The sequence below is a fragment of the Strix uralensis genome, chromosome 4 (assembly GCF_047716275.1).
Source record: "Strix uralensis isolate ZFMK-TIS-50842 chromosome 4, bStrUra1, whole genome shotgun sequence".
Classification (NCBI taxonomy): domain Eukaryota; kingdom Metazoa; phylum Chordata; class Aves; order Strigiformes; family Strigidae; genus Strix; species Strix uralensis.
In genome coordinates this window covers 40,506,355-40,524,730 of record NC_133975.1, presented here as the reverse complement: position 1 = coordinate 40,524,730, position 18,376 = coordinate 40,506,355, and the positions used below count along the sequence as shown (strand labels likewise).

Sequence of the window (18,376 nt, the reverse complement as noted above, 5' to 3'; positions counted from 1 at the left end):
TGACCCGGGTTTCTGATCCCCTCGCGGTCACGGGGAAGCGGCTTGCTGGCTCTGGAAGCTCCCCCCCCTCACCGTCCCAGCTACCGTCCCGCTCCAGACCGGCCGGGAGCGCGGGGCTGGGCCCGGGGTTGGCCCCTCAGGGTGTCCCGGGTCTCAGGGTCTCCCCGGGGCGCAGCTCCGCAGGGGAACGCGGAGCACGCGCCGCCCGGTTGCCAAGTAACGCGGTCCCCGCTTCCTCCCGACGGCGTCTCCCTCCAATGAGCGCGCGGCGGGGGCGGGCCCGCCGGGTTGCCCGGGAGACGGGGTTGGTTTCTCCCTACGCGGTAGCGGCGGACGCGCTGTCGGCGCTGCGGGCGGACAGGTGAGGGCTGGCGGCCGCTGCCGGGCAGCGGGCCCGGGGTGCTCCGCTCCGCGCCGGGCAGCGGGCCGGAGGTGTGCGGTGCGGCATTTCCTCGCCCCGCCGTATGGCGGGGGCGCGGCCCGACTCGGGCGGTTGAAGCCGGTGCGGGCTCGGTTGTCTCTTGGGCGGCGGTTCTGCGGCCTCGGCCGGGCCGCGCCGCGCCGCCCTGCGCCCACCTGCGGCCCGGGGCGAGGCGGGGCGGCCTGGTCCTGCCGAGCTTTCGCGGCTTTGGGTGTGAAGGTCTGAGGTACCCAGGAGTGGGCTGACGGTACTGGTACTTGGGGTACCCAGGAGTGGGCTGACGGTACTTGGGGCTTCCCACTGGTTTGGGGACTTTTCTACTGTATGCGTATCCCTGTACAGACGTACTTGTGTGGGAACATAAACTTAAAATCGAGTAAACGCGGAGGCAGCAATCTTTAGAGGAAGTGAAATGCGTGGAAAACATTTGCACTCCGTAGGGAGGGAGAGATTTGGGCTTGTTTATATTAAAGTGCTTTTCCCAGCTGGGACACGTGCGGGAGGGGGGAGCAAAAACAAGTTTACAGAACTAAAAATATTATTCAAGTACAAAAGCAAACTAAAGGTTAAGCAAACAAAGCTTACGAGAACAAACTTAAGACAGCAGACTCTGCAAATGAAGAAATATGAGTTTAAAGTTCTGTTAAATTCTTCTGATGTCTTCAGAGATGTAGGCTTACATGCAAATGGTCACATGGAGATTTGAGAAACTGTTTTGGAAGACTTGAAAATGGCAGGCATGAAAGGAAAATCTGAGTGAGATCTTCACTTGGAATGCTGTAGTAAAGATCATAATCCTGGATTTTAAGATCAATAAAGACCATAGTGTTCCTGATAATTGGCTTAACCACTGCATGATATAGAACATAATTACTTAGAAATTTCCTTTTCGAGCCCCAAAACTGCTTGTTTCAAGAACATCTTTCTGATGGTCATGCACTCAGTCTTTCAGAAATGTCATGGGCTGAGAAATCCATTGTGTCTCTTTCTAACTACTTCTAGAGTTTAAATGTCTTCTATGTTAGGAGTGTAGAGCTTTTTGGTTTTATGCCTTGTCTAAATATTTTGTCATGACATTATGCAGTTTCGTGCTATTCATAAGAGCATTTAGGGAGAAGAATCCTGATAAAAAACCCATACAGAGAACAATCAGATGTTCTTCAGACTCTAGCAAAGTTTTACTTTGCTTAAGTTATTCATGGTAAGGCATATCTCCCATTATTTTAAATTAAGGTCATGTTGCTAACTTTTGCACTTCCTAATTTTTTGTAGTCTTAAAATAGCAGCAGTTCACTTAGGTTGTGCCATTTATTTCCTGATTAAAGGCACAGCTATGTAGGTTACTGATATATTTTAAGGTTTTTGTTAGAGAACAAGTGCCTTGCACAAATCGGTCAAGCTAAGTTTGTGTTATTGTTATTTATGTTTTGCATATCAGAACTGTTCAAAAGCTTCACTTAAGACTAGTCATCTCTGACTAACTGTTGTAACCCATATGGAGACATGATGATCTAAATAACTTGCAAAGGTAGTGTGGAGTATGTATGGAGTAATACAGATAATGCAACAATTATAAAATACCTTGTGAGTATTGTTTTACTTACTAATTTTTTTAGTAACTTATTAATTATTCTCCCTGACAAGATATCTACTGTCTTCCTCCATCTCTGTTTCAACAGAAGTGTCATTCTGTTCATTCTATTACACCAAATCCTGGACTGGTTGAATAGCTCTGGCTATTTAAAGGACCCATAACACAATGATGAACTTGTAATTTGGTCATCTGCTATGACCACGTATCAAGAACAACATTAGAAAGTCCTCAGTGAGTTTGACTAATGGTCCATTTAACTCAGTGGGCCAGTATTTTATTTCTAACAGTGGGAATAGGAGATGATAACTTAGGGAAAGCAATATTTCTTCTTCCTGCAGTCTGTGGGTCAGAGTTGATGTGGACAATAAGAGTTACTTCAGCAAATTCTAGTGATGATACCATGTAACTCACGTATTTTGTTATATGAGGCAAAAGATATGCAGCACAAGAAGAGAAGTGAGTCTCAATATAACATTTGAATTATAGCGACTGGCTGTGAGAACTGAGAATGCACCTGTAGGGTAAAGGCAATTCAGTGATATAGTGTTCAGTTAGCAATTATTTATGGTAGCAGCTGAGCTGTACGCTGGGCAAGAATGGAAGCTTTGTATGCTATTCTTTTCCCCATTTCAGTCCTTTAATAAGTACATCTTGGCTGAATCTATTGGGGCCATTTTTTCCTTATCTGGTTCTAGCACAGGTTGGAGAATTTGGTTTTGCTGTGATGTGTGGGATTACTAGATTAGGAGTAAAGGCTTGTACAGTTTTGATGATTTTTTTTTTTTTAATGTAAACAATATCATATACAAGGTCTCAAGGCAATCTGAAGTGTGGGAACTTGTCTCTTCCAGTTCTTTCTGTCATTTGGTGGTGTTTGCACTTACGGTGGTGACCTTGACTCCAGAGTCATCTCTGCTGAGGCTCCTCCTTAGATTTTTCACCTTTGCTACTTTGTTGAGTTTTATGTGGGAAGCTGTGTGTAAGCAGACAAGTTGATAATTAGTAATTTCTAAAATCTTCATAAGTGATGAATCTTTCCGTTCAGTGCCTAGTGTCTAATTTCCTAGGTAATGATGGGGGATGCTCTCAGAAGCAGTTGTTGGAGTGGAAGAGCATTAATGTCATCTTTTTTCTTGGGCTGTATATTATAGGTCTTTATATTGGTGAAGTTAATACTGCCTTTTCCCTACTTAATGAAGTTTTTTTCTTAATGTTTCTACTGACTAGAAGTTTGGTTCAGGTATAGGAACCTTTATCTGCTTTCCGGCCTACATGGCCAATTTGAACCCAGCTGCTTAGCCTTTATGGTGTCTTGATGTAAATAAAACTTCTATATCTCTGGTAATTACCTCCTCCTTCCATCACTTTTTTAAAACACTGCATTTAATATGTTTAAATCCATCTCTCCCAAATATGCTTACCAAACATAGTGCGTGAGTGCCTGGTATAATGGTGTTAAGCTTCCTTCTGCGTTGAAAATAGCTTTCCTAACGCATTGTATATCTCTTCTTGTGGCCACATCCCGTTAATGGCTCATACTTTTCCCGTGCTTTATCACATCCAATGTTTGACTTATTTTGTAAGGGTCTTTCCTCACTCTCCTTTTGACTGATTCCATTGTGCTTGTTCTACAATAGTTGTGTAGTTCGTATTCAGTTTCGTGGTCTCTTGAAACCAAATCATCTCTACTTGCAGGTTTTTTTGGGGGGATAGAGTTTATCCCATCCCTTCGATTTATATGTTTGAAGATTTTTTTTTTCCTGTCTTAGATATAATTGTTGGCATTTACTTGCACTATTAGACAACCTGCTTTTGCCTCTTACTCAGTAACCTCTTTATTAATGAGACATGAATTGCCTTGTTTATTGATAGTCTGAAGCCTAATCTTTTTGGTTTTGACCTTTTGTATTCTCTTCTTCTATCTGGTTGAAGAATCATTTGGGTTGTTTATGGTAGCATTGATTCCTCACACCCCCGCCCCCCCCAGCAAGCCAAGGTCTGAGAGCACTAAAATTAATGCTACTATTTTCATTCTCTTAACTTCCTTTTCTAGTTATTACCTGTTGTCTGAAAACACCTGTAGTGGGAGACTGATAATGATGGAATGAAAGAGGATATGTCAGATCTTGAAGATCAAATTCATACATAAGTTTAGATGCCAGGAAAGAACAATTAAGAATTCCACTTTCAAGTGGGAGGTTAGTGTTGGGAAGAACTCTGTAATCATTTGTTACTAACCTACAGCACGTCTCTCATACTTAAACCTGCTGGCTATGAACATGCATGTAGTTGTATCCCATTCAGATTTCCAGAGAATGGAATACAATCTTGTTGCAGTTAAAGAGGTTTCTTTTTTGGAGGTGGTTGTGGTATTTGGGTTTTTTGGTTCTTTTTGCTTTTGTGGTTATTGGAGCACAAGTGGCCCTTGAAGTGTCTGAACAGAACTGTTAAACTGACTGCTCTGTAAAAATTCTTAGGGCGCAAAATCTCAGTGTTTTAGAACATTAGCTTGGAGACAAACTTTTCAAGAGTTGATCTGTTTTTCTAATAAAATCAGCTCTATTTTGCCTGTGTCCAGCTTTAGCTAGTTTTCCAAATTTGGAAAATTAGTAATAGCAGATGTGTGAGAGAGTACAATTTGTACAAATGATATCCAGCTGGATGTCATCCACACTTCGGCTATTCAACCTCTCTTAGCTCACCAAATCCATTAACAAATACATACAGATGATGAATAGCACAGGGATGTGACTGAGATCTGAGGGATTTTAAATATTACCTTGAACTTCACAGGTAGAGAGAATTATTTCTTCTTTTCATTTTCTACTTTCAAGTTATGTTCTCTGTGGGGTTGTTTGTGCTTCAGATGCTGAAATGTTTTTCCGCTAAGGAAAGTTCTTGATATATTGAGTTAAATACACTGAGCAAGTGTTTTTGTTATTTCTTATAGCTGATGTAGAAATAAATATAAATTAAATAACAATTAGTATTATCTTAACATCCAAATCAGCAAAATATAGTTTAAAAAGTTGTTGTTGTTATTATTATTATTAAAATATTTACTTTAACATGTGATCATTATCGTTCCAGACAGGGATTTGCACTATTATCTAAATTTATTTGAATGAATTAAATGACTTAAACATAGATAAATCCTATGAGCATGATACAGAAAATAAAAGCAACATCTTTCTGGCCATATTAACTGTTTGTTGACAGCCTGGATGATTTTTTTTTTTTTTCCCTCCAGAAACTAGGGCACTTCAGCTTTGAGTACATTCAGATTTTTATACAGGTAGTGATTGTGAAACAGACAAGCATTTCAGTATAAACATGGCTTTATGAATAACGTTATAATTTTTCTCCACATGTGCTGTGTGCCCTGTTTGTCTTTTCTGACCAAGGGATTTGAATATCATATATATAACTTCCTCTTTTCTTAAATGTTATATGTATTCTTCACAGAATTTGAATGGAAGCATCTGCTAAGCCATAGTAACAGTGGTACTGTACATATAAACATTTTTTTTCTCAAGATATTAATTTATTTTCTTAAAAGAAAAAAAGGCTGTAAAGTTTCACTGAATTTATTTTTCAAGATGCAATTATGGAACATCCTTAGGAAGATGCATGATCAAGTCCAATCCACTGCTATTGTTGGCAGTTAGAGCCTAATCTCCTCCATAAACTGATAAAGCTCAATCTTAAAAGTAGCTATGTTTTTGTCCTTGTACTCTTGTGGGAAGGTTGTTCTAAAGCCTCATCCTGATGCAGATCTGGTGGTGATGATGGTGTTGCACATCTGTTACAGCTTATTCTAATCGCTGTTAGGTGGCCAGGCTATCCTGTATGTCATCTTGTCCTGATAAATCCATAGAGCTTCTTGGGAAAGAGCAAATGATGGGAAAAAATAAAAAGGACAACCATTTAGAGCCCTGCTTACGTTTGTGCCATTAGTAGCTTGGGAGGAGTAGAGGAAATCTAATTCTTAACTGACCTCATATGACATAGGATCACTGAGACATAGGTTTGCTGTGTCATTATTTTATGTTTACTTACTGCACAGCCTTACTGTAAACATTGTATTTTAGGATCGTTACATGCTTCATAGTCTCAGTGTAAAGGTTCTTAATTAATAAGTAAAACCTGAGGCTTTTTAATTGACTTCTTTACTATAGATATTGATGTAATAAATTAACATAATACCATATAAATTATTGAAAGTAAAAATTCCTTAGATTACAAGAGTATAAAAATTCATTGAAGTATTTTGTTCTTGAGTTATTTTGTTGTGTGTTTTTTGTTACGAAGACATTAATTCCTGTAACTGATTTTGTGGCTTCAAAATGTGTCAGAAGAGAAAATGTAAAGTTGTAGCATGTTAGTCTTCAGTAATTCAGTAGATAATTTTTAGAGCTATGGTGGGACATATTATGAAATAATGTCTATGTGGATTGATGGAGAATCAATTTTGTCATAGAATTGGGTAAAGTGAATCTGGAGACAAGCTTACTAAAGTACCAGTTCCCATGAGGTGTGAATGTAGTCAATCAATTGAAAATCATTCTTAAGTTTAAAACATACTTAATGCTACTGATTTATGGCAAGAGTACATCAAAACTGAGTTTTTAAAGAAATCATGCAGAGAAACGTCTAAATATTTCTCTATATAAGATTTAAGATGAAACATAAACAGTGGTTAGAAATGCATTTGGAAAAAAAAATAAGTGCATGGGTTGATTTGGCACAGTATATCAACTACAGATTATTAAATAACAGCAAATTTGGTGGCAAAAGTGGAAGATCAAGATAGAGAGATTTCTTGCCTCTCTTCTGTTCTTGAAGATCTTTCTTCCTAACTGAAATGCATTTCTGACTTCAGATATCACCAGATAGCATGGGAGAATAGTATCAGTTTGTTTGTTCCAATGGCATATAGATCATTATTTTCAGATGTAATCCTTTACCCTGTTTTCTAGGTAAACTATATATGCATGTTATATTTAGGTATACGTTTCATTGTGTAGAGATTGAGGCCACTATTCAGCATATCCTTTCAGACTCTTTTAAGGTCGTGTCCTTGTAGAGGGCAAGGTAGTAGCTTATTCTCATAATAAAAAGATATCTGCACTGGACTGTCCAGAAATAAGATCCAACTTTCATATCAAATACAAATAGAAGATAAACATTGATTTCTATTTTTGGTTTGTTTGGGTTTTTTTGTAATTCTTGACCTTTGTAGCGCTGAACTTTAACCACACATTGTAATGTTGTTATCCTAAAGCATCACAATTTACAATATCACTTCCATTTTATCCTTCTGACTGTTTTAGTTTTTTTGTATTTATGTCTAGTCAAGCAAACTCTGGGGCCAAGTATTCAGCTGTTTTATCTGCCGTACTGGAGGTGGTAACCTCCAATAACTGCCATTATTCTTAGATTGTACATCCTTCCTTATTATCACATAAGGCAGAATCATTAAAAGCAGTTGACAAAACCCAATTACTATCTTACTCCTGTTGTACTGTATCTTAGAGGAAATGTCCTACTGTTTGGGCTTTCTGTCCTGCCTAATGTCCACAGTTAAGATAACTGAAGGTTGTCATTGTCAATAAAGTAAGTCTTTACTTGAAATGAAATCCTCTCCTACTTGAAGCTAGTAGAAGTTTCTGATTTTGAAATCTAGTTGACCTGTTCAATATCCAACTTTTTGATAATAATTTGATTTAGGAATCCAAATACAGATTAAAGAACCTTATATTGGTGGTGGGATTGATCCATTGTCACTTCAGACAGTGTTCTTTGTAAATATTCACAGAACTACTGTGCAATTTCTGTTATCCTTGAAAGATGATGCTCATAAACATGAGAAGAAATTTCCTTTGTAATCTCAATATCTCTTAGACTATACATGTTACCAACCGGTAAAGCTGGAAAAAAAATAATAATTTAAATGTTTAGAGTAGAACATAGACCTTTCCCAGTATCAACACCTTACATGAAGGATTCCTACACTTATTTGTGCAGCCACTATATTCTACAGTGGCACATAGCTGCTTGTCGTAGCAGATCCTAGAATTGTGCTGGATACATGCATTACAGCCTTCACAGTAGTTGCTTGTGTGTTCTCACCAACAAGGGGGAGCTGGTGGGGAGCGTGAACCTCAAGGGCAGCCTTGGCTGCAGTGACCATGAAATGGTGGAGTTCACGATCCTTAAGACAGCGAGGAGGGTGCACAGCGAGCTCACTACCCTGGACTTCAGGAGAGCAGACTTTGGCCTCTTCAGGGATCTGCTTGGCAGAGTAGCATGGGCTAAAGCCCTGAAAGGGAGAGGGGCTCAAGAAAGCTGGATAATATTCAAGGATCAACTCCTCCAAGCTCAGGAGTGATGCATCCTGACAAAGAGGAAGTCGGGTAAGAACACCAGGAGGCCTGCATGGATGAAGAAGGAGCTCCTGGACAAACTCAAACACAAAAATGAAGCTTACAGAGAGTAGAAGCAAGGACAAATAGCCACGGAGGAATACAGAGAAACTGTCCAAGCAGCCAGGGATCAGGTTAGGAAGACCAAAGCCCTGATGTAATTAAATGTGGCCAGGGATGTCAAGGGCAGTGAGAAAAGCTTCTATAGGTATGTGGTGATAAAAGGAAGACTAGGGCAAATGTGGGCCTTCTCCACAGAAGGAAATGGGAGACCTGATTACCCAGGACATGGAGAAGGCTGAGGTTCTGATGACTTTTTTTCCTCAGTCTTCACCAGCAAGGGCTCCAGCCACACCACCCAAGACACAGAGGACTGAGAGAATGAAGAACTGCCCACTGTATGAGATGCAAGGGATATTGATGGATCAGTAACTGTGGTAACACCTGTGAAAGGTCAGGCCAGACTCAGGATCTCTAAATGCGAAAAGGTGCTGCAGACATCAGCCCATCTGAAGTGTATCTATACCAATGCACACAGCATGGGTAACAAACAAGAGGAGCTTGAAGCCATGATGCAACAGGAAAGCTATGATGTAGTCACTATTACAGAAACATGGTGGGATGTCTCCCATGACTGGAGTGCGCCAGTTGATGGCTACAAGCTCTTTAGGAGGGACAGACAAGGAAGGAGAGGCGGTGGGGTGGCGCTGTATGTTAGGGACTGTTATGATTGCTTCGAGCACAAGTATAGTGAAGACAGGGTGGAGTGTGTGTTAGAATCAGGAGGAAGACCAACAGGGCAGATGTTGTAGTAGGGGTCTACTATAGGCCACCCAACCAGGATAGAGAGGTGGATGAAATATTCTATAGGCACTTAGGAGAAATCTCACGATTGCTTGCGCTTGTTCTTGTTCTTGTGGGAGACTTTAACTTCCCAGACATCTGCTGGAAATACAACACAGCAGAGCGGGACCAGTCCCGGAGATTCCTGGAATGTGTGGGAGACAACTTCCTGACACATCTGGTGAGTGAACCAACCAGAGAAGGTGCCCTGCTGGACCTCCTCTTTGTGAACAGAGGAGGACTGGTGGATGATGTGGCGGTTGGAGGCCGACTAGGGCACAGCGATCATGAAATAATAGAGTTCTCCATTCTTAGAGAGACCAGAAAAGGGGACAGCAGAACTGACATCCTGGACTTCCAGAGGGCTAACTTTGTCTTGTTTGGGCACCTGCTTGACAGAATCCCTTGGGAGATGATCCTGAAGGGTATAGGGGTCCAGGAAGGCTGGACACTCTGTAAGAAGGAGTTCTTAATGGCACAGGAGCAGGCAGTCCCCAGGTGCTGTAGGAGAAGCAGGTGCCAGAGAAGACCACCCTGACTGAACAGGGAGCTTTGGCTGCAACTCAGGGAGAAAAGGAGAGTTTAAGGCCTTTGGAAGAAGGGGCTAGCCACTCACAGTGATTACAAAGATGCTGTGAGGCTACGCAGGGGGGAAATCAGGAGGTCTAAAGCCCAGCTAGAAATTAATCTGGCTTCAGCAGTCAAAGATAACAAGAAATGTTTCTCTAAGTATGTCAACAGCAAAAGAAAGACCAGGGAGAGTCTCCATCCCCTGCTAGATGCAGGAGGAAACATGGTAACAAGTGATGAGGAAAAGGCTGAGGTGCTTAATGCCTTCTTTGCCTCAGTCTTTAATAGCAAGACTAGTTGTATTGAGGGAATCCAGCCTCCTCAGCCAGAAGACAGAGACTGGAAGAACGACCCTCCCGCAATCCAGGAGGAGATAGTCAGTGACCTACTGCATCACATAGACACACACAAGTCTATGGGACCAGACGGGATACACCCGAGGGTGCTGAAGGAGCTGGCTGGGGTGCTCTCCAAGCCGCTTTCCATCATTTACCAGCGGTCCTGGCTGACTGGGAAGGTCCCGACAGATTGGAAATTGGCCAACGTGACACCCATATATAAGAAGGGTTGGAAGGATGATCCAGGAAACTACAGGCCTATCAACTTGACTTCGGTGCCTGGGAAGCTGATGAAGCAGCTCATCCTGAGTACCATCATACAACACATGTGGAACAACCAGATCATCAGGCCCAGTCAGCATGGGTTTATGAAAGGCAGCTCCTCCCTGACAAACCTGATCTCCTTCTACCACAGCGTGACCTGCTTATTGGATGCTTATGGGAAAGGCTGTGGATGTTGTTTACCTTGACTTTGGTAAGGCCTTTGACACCATTTCCCACAGCATTCTCCTGGCAAAACTGACTGCTCGAGGCTTGGATGGGCACACGCTTAGCTGGGTAAAAAAACTGGTTGGATGGCCGGGCCCAAAGATTTGTGGTCAATGGAGTTAAATACAGTTCGCAGCCAGTCATGAGTGGTGTCCCCCAGGGCTTGGTTTTGGGGCCACTCCTGTTTAACATCCTTATTGACGATCTAGACGAGGGGATTGAGTGCACCCTCAGTAAGTTTGCAGACGACACCAAGTTGGGTGGGAGTGTTGATCTCCTCGAGGGTAGGGAGGCTCTGCAGAGAGACCTGGACCGACTGGAGCGATGGGCTAAGGCCAACTGTAGGAGTTTCAATAAGGCCAAATGCTGGGTTCTGCACTTCAGCCACAACAACCCCCAGCAGCGCTACAGGCTTGGGGAGGAGTGGCTGGAGAGCTGTCAGTCAGAGAGGGACCTGGGGGTGTTGATTGACAGCCAGCTGAACATGAGCCAGCAGTGTGCCCAAGGTGGCCAAGAAGGCCAATGGTATGGTGGCTTGTATGAGAAACCGAATGGCCAGCAGGGACAGGGAAGTGATCTTACCCCTGTACTCGGCACTGGTGAGGCCGCACCTCGATTACTGTGTTCAGTTTTGGGCCCTTCACTACAAAAAGGACATTGAATTACTCAAGTGTGTCCAAAGAAGGGCAACAAAGCTGGTGCAGGGTCTGGATCACAGGTCTTACAAGGCACGGCTGAGGGAACTGGGGTTGTTTAGTCTGGAGAAGAGGCTGAGGGGAGACCTCATGGCCCTCTACAACTACCTGAAAGGAGGTTGCAGAGAGCTGGGGATGAGTCTCTTTAACCGAGTAACAAAGGATAGGACAAGAGGGAATGGCCTCAAGTTGCACCGGGGAAGGTTTAGACTGGATATTAAGAAGCATTTCTTTACAGAACGGGTTGTTATGTGTTGGAATTGTCTGCCAGGGCAGTGGTGGAGTCCCCATCCCTGGAGGTGTTTAAGAGTCAGGTTGACATAGTGCTTAGTGATAGGGTGTATTTGAGAACTGTCAATGTTAGGTTAAGGGTTGGACTAGGTGATCTTCAAGGTCTTTTCCAACCTTGATGATTCTGTGAGAAGATCAGGTTTGAGACCAAAGGAACCTGAAGGTGCAGTAATCCATGGAACCTGGTGAGATGCATCTATGGGTCCTGAGCGAACTGGTAGATGAAGCGTCTAAGCCACTATCCACCATATTTGAGAAGTCGTGGCAGTCAGGTGAAGTTCCCACTGACTGGAAAAGGGGAAACATAACACCTATTTTTAAAAGGGGAAAAATGGAAGATGCAGGGATCTACAGGCCAGTCAGTCTCACCTCTGTCCCTGTGAAGATCATGGAGTGGATCCTCCTGGAAACTATGCTAAGGCAGTTGGAAAATAGGGAGGTGATTGGTGACAGCCAACATGGCTTCACTAAGGGCAATCATGCCTGACAAACATGGTGGCCTTCTACAGCGGGTTTGCAGCATTGGTGGATAAGGGAAGAGCAACTGATACCATCCACCTGACTTGTGCAGAGCTTTTCATGCTGTCCCATATGACATCCTTGTCTGTAAATTGGAGAGATGTATTTGATGGATGGACCACTTGGTGGATAAGGAATTGGCTGGATGGTTACACTCAAGGAGTTGCAGTGAATGGCTCGATATCCTGGTAGAGAGCAGTGACGAGTGGCATTCCTCGGGGATTGGTATTGGGACTGACGGTGTTTAACATCTTTGGCGACATGGACAGCGGCATTGAGTGCACCCTCAGCGAGTTTGCCAATGACACCAAGCTGTGTGGTGCGGTCAACACACTGGAGGGAAGCAATATCCAGGTCCCTCTGGATGGCATGCTTGAGAGGTGGGCCCTGTGAGAACCTCATGAAGTTCAACAAGGCCAAGTTCAAGGTCCTGCACATGGGTTGGGGCAGTTCCAAGCACAAATACAGGCTGGGCAATGGTGGATTGAGACCAGCCCTGCGGAGAAGGACTTGGGAGTAGCAGAAAAACTGACTATGTGCCATCAATGTGTGCTTGCAGAGCTGAAAGCCAACCATATCCTGGGCTGCATCAAGAGAAGTGTGGCCAGCAGGTTGAGGGAGGTGATTCTCCTCCTCTACTGTGCTCTTGTGAGACCCCACCTGCAGTACTGTGTCCAGCTCTGGGGCCCCCAACATAAGAAGGACATGGACCTGCTTGAGTGGGTCCAGAGGAGAGCCACAGAGATGACCTGGGGGCTGGAGCACCTCCCCTATGAGGACAGGCTGAGATAGTTGGGGTTGTTCAGCCTGGAGAAGAAAAGGCTTCTGGGAGACTTTATAGAGGCCTTCCAGTAGTTAATTGCGGCCTACAGGAAAGATGGGGAGGGACTCTACTAGGGAGTGTAGGGATAGGACAAGGGGTAATGGTTTTAAACTGAAAGAGGGTGAATTTAAATTGGATATAAGGAAGAAATTTTTTACAGTGAGGGTGGTGAGACACGGGAACAGGTTGCCCAGAGAAGCTGTGGCTGCCCCCTCCCTGGAAGTGTTCAAGGCCAGGTTGGATGGGGCTTTGAGCAGCCTGGTCTAGTGGAAGGTGTCCCTGCCCATGGTAAGGGGGTTGGAACTAGATGGCCTTTAAGGCCCCTTCCAGCCCAACCTATTCTATAATTCTATAAGTGGAAATACCTTATATGAACAGCATTACCTTTGTATGACCCATCTAGGTAATAAACTGTGTAATGCCATCTTCATCTCCTTCATCTGCCTAGTTTGTACTCTTCCTCCTGAGTCAGCAAGTTTCTTTGAATCCCTGTAACTCGTGGTTTCATAGGTTACAGTTGTGATATCTGGTCTCTCTGCCATTTATACAGTTATCTGCTGTCAGGCTTGGCTCATTGAGCATCCAGGCAGCTGTTGGTATAGTCTCAAGCTCCTCAGTCACTCCATATCTCCACAGTGTATCTTTCACCTTAATAAACATCTTTTGTTCCATTTCTGTCTGCCATCCCCATTCCAACTCAGTTGGGGTTTTGAAGTTTATCAAGCAGCAATACAGGAAAAGCCTTCTCCTGTTGTGGTAACAAGATACAGGGTTTCATTACACTCTTGGGATGAAGGACACAGGAGACTTAGTGAGCAGAGGAACTTTTCAGAACTCAGGATAGTTGAATGCTGTTAGATTATTCAGCGTAATACTGCCAGTGTCAGCTGCTTCCCACTACTAAGTGTTATACTGTGAGAAAATAAAATTGACCATAGGCATTCAAACTGAGACTCCTTCTACATCAGAGTGCTAGTGTAGTGACTTCTTCTGAGCTTACAAGACTCTGACCTGATGAAGATACAGCATCAAGACTCTGATGTAACGATGGTATGGCTGCTCCTCTGCATCTTCCATTCTGCCAATGTACTGGCTCTAATTGACCTGACCAGCCGATAACTCTTGCTCTGGAGTCTCCACCTTTATTCTCTTTCCTCCTCATGCCAGCAGTTTAATTCTCTGTGTTCAAGGCAAGCTCTGCTATGGTGCAGCTGTGTAACTTGGGTCACTGCATGAAAATAGTGAAGTTGGGAGAAAGAACTATGAGAAACCTTGTCTGGGGTCTCCATCCATGCACTTTCCACCCCTTGGCTCTAGAGTGCATTGGAGCCGAGGCTGTTGCCTTGGTCTTTGCCTGAACTATACCATAGCCACAATGTGCCTGCCCTTAACACCTTGCTGCTCCTCACCTTGCCTTGCTGAATTCCTGTCTTGATCCTGGATTTGTTTTGGCGCTGTGAACTTGACTGGTGATCACTGGACTGTCACCTGAACCTGGTTACTGTCAGTGGACCTGTTCTGCTGCTCTTGAGTACTGTGCTCCTCTTCAGTGAGGCCACCCCCTCCACATCCCCCCACCTCTGCCTGCTTTGCAGTCACCTTTGGCTTCTGACTTCCATACTTGGCAAAGTAGCCTACTCATGCTGTTCCCTGTTGGTCTTACCACAGGCAATTAAGAGCCCTACTCCTAATGGGAAGTCTCCCTGAGAGTCTACAGTCCTGTATTGTCCAGCTGTCTTTATGGAGTTGTAGATGTTGGCCTTCTCCAGCGCATGCTGACTCATTCATAGCCCTCTGACAATCTCAGTGAGACTTGGTGATGGCTGTGGGCAGTGTGGATAATGCACTTGAATATGTGCTAATATGACTGTGGATGCAGGAGGAGCATTGTGAAATGACTCGGAACAGCATTAAATTTAGAATGCTAGTTTTGTATGCTTTTAGTTGGCTTATTTTTTGTATCTCACTTGCTTTTTAAAAAGTACATGGTAATATAAAACAGCTGAAGTGTTGAGCCCAGAAAGATATCTTTCATTTCTCTAAAGCATGTTTTTATAATTATACATATATTACAGCATTGATAGCTATTTGTTGCATTTAAGATAATGAATTAATTTGGTAAGAGATGAATCCCCTTGTGTTCTAGCTAGTCTTCAGAGATTAGAGGGGCTAGGGGCGGCTGGACTTATCTCTTAATGGGTATGCCAGTTATGGCCGTAGCTATAGGCCTGACACCAGATGCACGAACAGCCCGTATGCTGTAGGTCTGGTTGCATTCAAGAGAAGCAGTCAGGTTCACGAATAGTACGGTTTATTCTTATGCAACATCTACAGATTCTTTGAGATTGCCTACGATAAATGCACAAACTGCAGGTTGGCTATATAGCACTACACACAAAAAGAATGATTGCAATCACACACACTTAATTGCTGGGTAATCACTCAACGTAGCCAAGGGCCCAAATCTTGCCAAAAGGTGTCCCTTCTCGCGGGAGCTGGGGGGTTGGTGGAGAGGAGCACAAACCCGTCGATCTGTCCCTCCGAATGAGATACAAACTTGCGGTAGTATTTCTCTAAGTATGTATGTATGAGTGGGTGGGACTCTGGTCAATCCATTGTTTCTTGAGTAATGACACAGCACGTTCCTTGGTGCAAGGTGTGTGCTGTTTTTGTGGGAGAAGAGGAAGCATGAGAGATAAGGTCTGCAGAGTACTGCAAAACAGTCCTTGAGAGACGGGGAAGGAAAAGCAGGAGATAAATCTGCATAGTCATGTCATATGTTCCTTGAGAAAAGTGGAAGAACAGGACCATGTGGCCTCCACCTCGCTTCTTGGTACCATGGCAACACAAATCACTGGATCTCCATCCTGCCCTGTGTTTGTTCTGGGCACCATGTGTTAAGGAAATGTGTGTTTTGCAGATTTTTCGCTGTTTTGCTTTTCCCACACTTCCAACACTATTGCAATTTCCACTTCAAATGATGAGAAGTTAATGTTTGTGAGTGGTAAATAGTAACAGACCTTTTTGACTTGTAACATACATTGATAATATAATTTCTGTGGTATCATATATTTACATACTAGTTATTACATATGCATACAACTTTAGTTTCTAAAATGTAGTTACTTTACCAGAATCATTCCCCCTAGGAGTTAACTCCCTCTAGGAGTTAAGTTTTTCAGCAGTATGGTGGCAAGTTCCTCTCTATGTTCCTGTGTATGTATCCATTTATCTGGAGGACTGTATAACCACAAAAAAAAAAAGTCTGCTAATCCGGGAATGCTACTTCACTTAAATATAGTGGGTGTCTTGATTTAAATTTTTATTATTTTGTGTGTGTGGTTTGGGTTTTGTTTTTCCCCATTGGTGTCATAATTTCTGACTAAGAGGTTGGAAAGCAAAAGTATTGCTGCTTTTCTTTATTTCCCTGCTGTGTATCTGAGAATGTAGCTTGCGCATATGAAAGCCTTAATGGAAACGATGTGTGCTAGAGTAGGCCTGGCAATGACACTGAGTTGCTCTTAAGTAGCGTTGCCTGCTAACTCCAGGTTAATATCTGGTACTTCCAGCTGTTCTTTTTCTACTTTGCTTTGTTTATCTCTTGGTTGAACATTTGACTTCACAGTCTAGCTTTCACATTTATTATCTTATGAATTTTGGGAAACAGCTTGTTAATCCAGTACAGAAAGGCAGAGGTTGTCTGGGTTCTAGATTTCTTAAGAAACTGGGGTTTTTTTAGGTGTCTGTAATCTCTGTTGAGGTTTTGATAGTTGCTGCAACCATGCAGTCAGGAAGATATATATGATAATGTCTCCTAAACAGCACAGCTCATGAAGTGTGCTGCTGCAGTACTGAATTGTGGTTTGAGCAATACAGCTTTTATTCCTCGCTTTACCTCTTGTTTTCGTTGGTATAATGCACTGTGAAATCTGCTGTGAAACTTGTGAGCATACCAGAAAAGGATAACTAGTTGCAGAAGGAATAAATAGTCAGATATGTGAAACGCGCCCGAGGGAGAGAAAAGAAGCAGATGCATTCTGATGAATTAGTGAAAATCAGGGTTTATAAATTTCCCAGCCAGTGCTGGTGGCTGTATCTGAGCCCTTCAGGCTCTGCTGGCTGCAGACAACAGAGATGCAGATCTTTTTTTCTTTCCTTTTTCCCTTTTTAAAAAAACGTTAAACATAACATATTTGACACTTGCAATAATCATGGCCCCTCCTACTGTGCCAGTTGAAACCACTCCCTACATAACCAAAACACATCATTTCCCATGATTCTGAAGGTGTTTTACATTTCAATACAAGCTTTTGTGCACTGAACCACATTTCTTACAGACAGTACATTTGAAAAAAAGGAAAATAATTTTTTAGGAGACAAATAAGAATGGCTCAAACAGCACCTCATTTTCAGAGCACAGAAGCACTGTAAAACCGAGCTTGAAGCACTGACCTGCTTTAATTTAGAATACTGGAATATATAATTAGTGTTTTAGTGTGATTTCTCTTTTCCAGTTCAGAATCCAATACATACAGCATTTAAATTGCTGCTAAAAATATTTCAGATTATATATTTATTAATGTAAAGCTTATTAATGTAGAATCATATCACAGAGTTCAGCTCTCATCTTTTGAGTAGCTTGTTGTAGTGTTGAGTAAATTTTAGCACAGGACTCATTGTACTTACCTGTGTTCAGGTCCTGTATTTTTTATTTCAACTGTGCCTTCTGTCATGGCTTGGATGACTTATATTTCCCACTGGTTTGATGAAGATGATTGGTATGAAGGACAACAACGAGTAAGAATTGTTTAAATTAATATTTTCTCTTTTACTTCCTTTATATTTTTCTTCTTTAAGCTGCTGTTTATTATATTACTAGTACCAAAAGTAATATTCCCATAGTGGTGCTAAGAAGGATTTTTTAGTAGCTTTAAGGAGGTCTTGAATCAGAGATAATCTCATCTAAGCACATCTAAAATGAGCTTTTTGAAAATTAATATTGATAGCTGGATAAAAGATATTGGAAGTTTGGTGGCCACCTACTTGCATTTTTTAGGTTGCATAATTTAATGAGTAGTAATTCTTTAACAAGTAATGAGATAGAAATCAAACATTTAATTTTATTGGGTTAGGAGGAATTGATATACTGTGCATGAAGTAAACTAAAATAATTATAAGCAGTAATTGAGAAAACCAAAAATATTTGGGAGATACTAAATTCACCTAGGGTTACTTCCAAGTTGTACCTTGGATATCTGTATGTTTTCATCAACATTTTTCCAGGGAGGAGGAGTTGTTACTATAGCAACATTTGCAGGATATCTTGGATTTTTTTTAACATTTTATTAACTGTATACCTCGGGCAAGC

The 18,376-nt window shown here is 42.5% G+C and overlaps 1 protein-coding gene across 5 annotated transcripts in view; it reads left to right on the top strand.

The window, feature by feature from the left end:
* Positions 1-328: 328 nt before the first annotated feature.
* WDR17 (WD repeat domain 17) overlaps positions 329-18,376 on the top strand; it is a 72,158-nt gene continuing 54,110 nt past the window's right edge. For 2 of the 5 annotated variants that reach the window (XM_074866437.1, XM_074866434.1), the window contains exon 1: positions 17,740-17,805. In XM_074866437.1, the coding sequence (XP_074722538.1) occupies positions 17,740-17,805 (66 nt within the window). Of the gene's footprint in view, positions 362-4,068; positions 4,214-17,700; positions 17,806-18,376 lie in introns of those variants that run through there. The other 3 variants (XM_074866436.1, XM_074866435.1, XM_074866438.1) reach the window with 3 other exon arrangements.